General features: G+C 42.7%; 1 protein-coding gene across 1 annotated transcript in view; it reads right to left on the reverse strand.

The window, feature by feature from the left end:
* Positions 1-3991: 3991 nt before the first annotated feature.
* Positions 3992-6858, reverse strand: part of IGSF5 (immunoglobulin superfamily member 5) — a 30512-nt gene continuing 27645 nt past the window's right edge. The window contains exon 9 of the mRNA XM_005430593.2: positions 3992-4959. Coding sequence (XP_005430650.1) covers positions 4891-4959 — 69 coding nt within the window. The 3' untranslated portion in view covers positions 3992-4890. The remainder of the gene's footprint in view (positions 4960-6858) is intronic.

A 6858-nucleotide genomic window follows, 5' to 3' on the forward strand; every position in this document is an offset into this window, starting at 1 on the left:
CTGATTGCTTAATTTTACTTACACAGTTACCATGAGGCCAGTGGATAAATTTTATGGTGTTGTTGGGAATGGGGGTGTCACTGTCATATTTTCTGGAAAAATCCCTTTGCCAGGATTTCTTCTCCTGGGAAGCTGAGAAGCCTCAGAGAGAAATGAAAACAATAATTATCTCATTGCTTCTCCTGTATTTGCTGCTTTGGAATGTGGCTGGAGATTGTTTACCAGCTGGTCATTGTTTGATTGGTTCCATGTGAATTGTTTTTACTTAATGACCAATCACCGTCAGCTGTGTCAGACTCTGAGGAGTCAGTCACGGGTTTTCATTGTTAAGCCTTCTGTCTGCATCCTTTTTCTTTAGCATAGTTTTAGTATAGTATTGTTTAATATCATATCATAAAATAATAAATCAACCTTCTGAGAACATAGATTCTCAATTCCTCCTTTGTCCTGGGGACCTCACATACTCAACATGTGGGTATGGGATTTCAAGAAACTCAGAGAGAGGGAGAGTTGGGGGTGGGCCTCATTTCCCCACTTTGCATGGAGAAGATCTGCTTGGGTGGAGAGTGAAGGATGGGAAAATGAGATATCTCTGACACGTTAAGGAGACCATATTTCAGTTTTCCATGAGTTTCTGCTGGGGAATTTGGTAGGAAGCTGTGTTTTTCCTGCCTCATGCAGGATTCTTTTGAGGAAAGGGATGGTGAGCCCTGCAACCAAAGAGCTATTCCCATCTATGTCACTGGGAGGCCCAAATCCTCAAAAATGCTCCACTTGAGCTTAGCAGCACCAGATATCCTACATTCTACCAAATAAATATTGAAAATAGTGGCTCTGTTCAATCAGATCAGTAAGAAACCAAATGTTCAGTCAATATTGTGAGTACTCTTCGGTAAGAGTTCATCTGTTGATTCCACTCAGCCCACACAAACCTGAGGTGCATTCTGTTGAAACAAGAAACCTCCCCGTGAAGCCAAGTGTTATTTTTAAGTGGTTTTGTATTAAAGGTAGCCTGAATTTTCTGTGAAACACTAATCTGGTGAGACAAGTTTAGGAAACCTTACTGTGGTATGAAATACTGTTTATCTTCAGTACATTTTTTCCCTGTGTATACAAGCACGGAATTCAAATTAGGAGATTTTGTAAGGAAACAGGGAAGGGTTTTATATTATCAAACTGTGCACAGTCTGTGAGCTGTAAAAAGCTGGATACTTCTAGATTACTAAAATGTCCCTCAAGTCATAATTATAAATCAATATGCATGCATACAAAAGATTGGTGTCTCCATAAAGTGCCTGAAATTCAATATTTTTAGTCTACTGTGCCTTCTGAAAGTGCCTGTATATTTTATATTCCCTGTGAGCTGAAAATTGTCTCTGTATTTTATGTATTGTTATTTGTGGAGCTCTATTTGCAAACATAAGTAACAGCTAGTACTGGAGATGATATACAGGCTGTACAACATGCCCAAACAAACAAATCTGGAAGGAAATAAATGCCCCCAACCATAAATCCCAAGGACGCAATGAGAATTTTTTAACCTCGTGCCTGTGCTGTTAGGAGTGTTCCAGAGCTGTGTGGGATGCATTCCTTGAGCTGGCAGGGAGGGAAAAGAGCCCCAGACTCTGGTTAATGTGCAGTTTCCATGGCTGTGGTACCTGTTTGTGCAAAAAGCTTTGTTTGCTTGAGTGGCTGAGAGGTGCACTCAGGGGCTGTTCATTCCTCCTGCTGCTGTGGGATGTTCAGGGACATTTTCCTGGTGGTTCCTGAGGAGAGTGTGGCACCTTGGAGCACTTTTCCAGCTGCCAGGCAGGATGCACAGCTGGGGGGTGACCTGTCTGGGCTGTCCCTGATGTGTGACTGAGGCAGCTCAGAGCTGGCAACAAGGAAGGGGCTCCCACGTGAATCCCAGGTTTGGAGCTTCACTAAGAATCCTAAAATGGTTTGGGTTGGAAGGGACCTTAAAGCTCATCCAATGCCAACCCCTGCCATGGCAGGGACACCTTCCACTGTGCCAGGCTGCTCCAAGCCCCAATGTCCAACCTGGCCTTGGGCACTGCCAGGGATGTGGGGCAGCCACAGCTGCTCCACGAAACCAGTTCCAAGTGCCTCCCCACCCTCCCAGGGAAAAATTCCTTCCCAATATCCATCCAACCCTGCTCTCGGTCAGTTTGAAGCCATTCCCCCTTGTCCTGTCACTAAAATTCCTGATGAAGCATCTCTTCCCAGACCCCTTGGAGCCCCTCTTCAGGTACTGGAAGGCTGCTGTGGAATCTCCAACTGATGCCTCAGGTTTGAGCTTTTCTATTTTTCAGATTCTGTGCTGCTTTAGTGTGTGGGTCTGGGCTTCATATTATGGGATGGTGAGCTCTGTGCACAGAGCAGGGAGACAAAACAATTCCTGCTCCAGCTGGGCACCAAGGGCAAATGATCCAAATCTCAGCCCCAGGAGCACAAACACCGTGGGCTGCAGAGAGAAAAACAAGCAGGGTGGGACTGCCTGGGCTAAAGCTGGAATGGGACAATGAACTGCAAGATGCAAATGGAGCAGAACTGATCAAAGTAGGAGACCCCATGACCAGTTGTCCATTTTTGTGGCCATTTTTGGTTGTGCTGCCCAGGGTGGATCCATGGAGGTCTTTTCATAAATCCCTGCTTTATTCTTTAGCTCTGTCTAGTCTCTGTTCTAGGGCAGCCTTCAGAAGGCATCAGAACCTTCTCTTCTCAGACAGTTCACCCATCAGGAGTGCCAGGGAGCCCTTTGGCCCAGCCACAGTCTGAAAACCAATTTTGGGAGCAATCCTGGTGTCCTCTGAAGAGCCTTGAACGCCTGGAAGCACAGCCTGGGAATCTCAGTGGGGACTCCCCAGCACAGAAATCTCCTTGCTGCTGACACAGTCTCAGCTTTGTGTCCTCTGGCCCATGGCATCAACACAGAAATGTGTTTGATTAATGTGGAAGGATTCAGATTAAGTGGAGAAAAGGTTTTCTTCAGTCCTGGGTCGGCTGCTGTGCTATGACACCAAATAATATCGAAGCTAAGCTTGAAAATAAGGGCCTGGAGATAAACAAAGGAGTACAGCTTGAACCCTTTGCAAAATATATCCCAATGAACCAAGACTTTCTACTGGGAATCCACTGAGTTTAGAGATTATTTTTACTTTTCTGACAACCAGCAGGCCCTGTTAACAATGCACATGAACAGAAAGCCAAAACTCCTTGAGGAGGTTTTTACCCCCTCAAATCCCAGGCTGGTGTTACCCTGGGCTTCCCTCTCTAATGCAGTGGACATTCCTCTAATAAAGTGGATTTTTGGTTGTCTTTAGGTTGCTTTCAGCTACAGTGGTAACAAGTAAATGTCAGCAATAGGAATCCTTGTATCAGAATAAGGTAGATGTTTTTCAACACGAGTGTTTAATTCAAAATAAGATATTTTTGAGGATAATTTCAATATGCCACAATGTAAATTGCTTATATTTTTGTCTCTGTAACATTATAAAATTCATTTCAAAGCTTCTCCTTAGGCAAACAAGATAGAAAGGCAGTAGATGGTCAGAATTCGAAACAGCTTTGTGTACAAACAGCACATGGCAGACCCTGCACTTCTTCTGACAGACTGGCTGAAAATGCCAGCAGCACACAAAATCTGCCACGAGTTCAGGAGATACCAAATGCTAAACATGCAAAACAACTTCTTCTTCCTGAGTTCAGGTTTCAGATTCCTCAGTTTTGTTGCACAGAGTGTCACTGGAAGGGTTTTTAATCAAGGGCTTCTTTCAAGAGCACGTTTGTACCAAAGATTAACGTGAGACACACTGAATAATTCAGAATTCTTTGAGTGGGAAGGAAGAAGAGTACACTGAAAATATCTTGTTTTTCTGGAAGAAGTTTGCCTTTTTGTAAAAGAAAAAAAAACCAACAAAATATTAAGCTTGAACTTTTTTATTATGAAATAGAAAATTTCAGACAAAATATTTCATCAGTTTTAGATATGGTTCATGTGCTGGATCTCCTCTGCTGAGAAGCTGCTTTGTTAAAGTGCATTTCCCATGGTCATTATCAGCTCTATCCCTGAGGAAAAAACACTGTTCAAACTGAATTCCAGAAGCCACCATTGCTGTGACACAACTCAGCCCATAAGTAGAACAGAGACATAAAACATTCAAGCAACAACTCTTCAAAGTCAAGAGTTTCAAATCTACATTTTTCAGCTTAAGATATTTGAATTTCAATTTTTTTTTTAAAAGGATTTTTTTTTGGCACCTGGGTGATTGGATTTTATTTTGAAATGGAATTTTAAGGCAAATATGTCTCATAAAATAATGCATTGAAATGGAGAAATGTCATTTCTGATCCAAAGATAGTTTTGTTAGAAATTTTGAAGCAGCCCCCATGAAAACTTCCCTTGATTTTATTACAGAATAGGAATGGGAAAGTGTTGTTGATCTGAAAGCTCAAGCTGTACATAAAATATGTTTAAAAGCATAGATATTGTATTAACCATTATTATGTTAACCAGTTTTTCTGAAATAATAAATATCTTGCATTTCCAGTCCTTGATCTTGCTGTAACACAACATTCCTGTCTGACAGTTTTGCTGATTTCCTGGGGACCCAAAATGAGGATTCTTCTTCCACAGTCCCATCAAACTCATTATATTGGAAATTAGGGCAGTCTATTGATGTAATTTATGTTCATTATTTTGCTGTGATATCACATGCTGTGATTTTATTGCAATTTTATTTTTATTGCAATTCTATTTCATTGCATGAGGGGAAAAAAAAAAGAAAAATAACTTATAAGTTAAACTGAGAGAACTGGTTTTGACTTTTCTGCATTGCATGAAGGCATCCAAACATGTAAAAAAGCAACTTCTTGGAGAAGCACATCCTACACGAGTGTCACATTCCTGATTTTCTTTGGGCTGATGGGATAATCAGGACGCCTTTGAGGCCGCACCTAGGGGAGAGCAAAACCAGTGAGAGAACTGAAAGAGATCCCAGAAAAGCAGTCCCACAAGGAGTCTCAGGAGGTTACCTGCCAACCCCTCACCCCGGAGCATGACAGCAAAATGAAATGTATCACCAGAAACCCACTCAAAATCCAAACACAAAGGAGAGCACGAGAGGCAGAGTGAAACAAAAGCTCCACATGCACCACGCTGCTGGCAGTGCTGGGAGATCATGATCTGCTCTCATGCTGCCTGAGAGCTCCTTGTGGCCTCTGCAGTCTGTGTGCTCCTAAGCAAAAGGTGTTCTTGGGTGTTTCTCTCTAGTTCTCTTAAAGGAACTTGTTAAGCTGTAAAAAATCTGAATATTTGCTTTCCAAGTCCATCAGAAATCACAGCACAGCAGCATTTCACGTGGCTGGAAGATCACTCTCAGTGTCTCAGTGTTTATCCAAGCCAGGCTTTTTTTAAACTTCCCAAGACTGCCAGGATTCCGCTACCACCGACTGCACTGTGGGATTAGAGCAGGGCAAATGCTCAGCAGCCTTGGAAAGCTTCTCCTCCTTCATCTGAAACAAGTGCAGGTGCATCTCCAGCCCTAATTACTCCTGTGCTTTTACAAAATATCATTGCAGAGGAAAAGACAAGGAAAAATTCGCTCTCAAATGCATCTGAATAACAAAAACTGTGGATTTTTAAATGTAGTAGCAGCACCTCCTCCCTGTAATTCCTCACCTGGTCTCAAGCCCTTGGAAATTAATGGAAATTTCACTGTTTTTCTCAGTGAAATGTTTTATCAAGGCAGACTTGGCTCTCTAACTATTGACCAATTTTCCTGAGCTTTGTTTCTGGAGCATTAATCATGGACAGTCTGTATTGCTCTGGTATTCTTCCAGTATTAAACATCTTCAATAATGCATTTGGTACATATACATTATTGAATAACAGATGGAGGCAAATGTTAGATAACAAATGTGGACAACACAGCTCTGGTATTTAATGAGCCCCAGCACCACTGTGGGATAAATTTAACCATCCTAGGAGCATTTCACGAGACAGCTGCCTTCTGTTTTAAACACAACTCTCTTTCTCCACCCTCCCATCCCTTCTTGTTGCTGGAACATGCTGCTGTTTTCTAAATTTACCCTTCTTTACTGTTTATTTTTGCAGAGAGGAGAGGTACTTTGGGAAGTAACAGCATTGCTTGGCTCTGTTCAAGGACCTTTTCCAAGATCCCTCTGCTGCATTTAATTTCTTGCCCAAAGACCTCAGTGGTTTTACCCAAAGACCTCAGTGTTAAGCAGAGAAGCTCTCTACTACCTCCTCCACCAAAATAACAAATTTTTAAGTAGAATGGGGGAAAAAATCTGAAAAAAAATGCCAAAGGCAAGTTTTATGTTTGTGGCAAGGAAATATTCCCACATATTGTTGTCTGTGAGAATAAAGGATACAAAACCAGTAGCAGAGTGAGTAACCAGAAAGTTTCAGAGGGGGCCCAAGAACACCCTGTCTCTACAACTCCCTGAAACAGGTCATGGTTTGTAGCCCATGTTTAGCAAGATACTGAGGTGAGAATACTTCCCAGAACTTGCTGCAGAAAAATTTTCTATTGCACCAGATTTGCTAAAGGGAAAAAGACATAAATTGGAAACTTCACCCAGCAGTGTTGTGGAAGAGACAGTTTTGGGGGGATTTGGGGGAAATGCTACAGGACATTTAGGGAGAGGATTCTGTCCCTGTGCCTCACAGGTGATTCCCCACCTGCAGAGCTGCCCCAGCCCAGGGAGGAGCTGGAGCTGCTGCAGAGAGCCCAGAGGAGGCTCCAGGATGAGCAGAGGGATGGAGCAGCTCTGCTGGCAGGAAAGGCTGGCACAGCTGGCATTGTTCACCTGCACAGGAGAAGCTTTGGC

This window comes from Geospiza fortis, unplaced genomic scaffold, assembly GCF_000277835.1.
Source record: "Geospiza fortis unplaced genomic scaffold, GeoFor_1.0 scaffold233, whole genome shotgun sequence".
Taxonomy (NCBI): Eukaryota; Metazoa; Chordata; class Aves; order Passeriformes; family Thraupidae; genus Geospiza; species Geospiza fortis.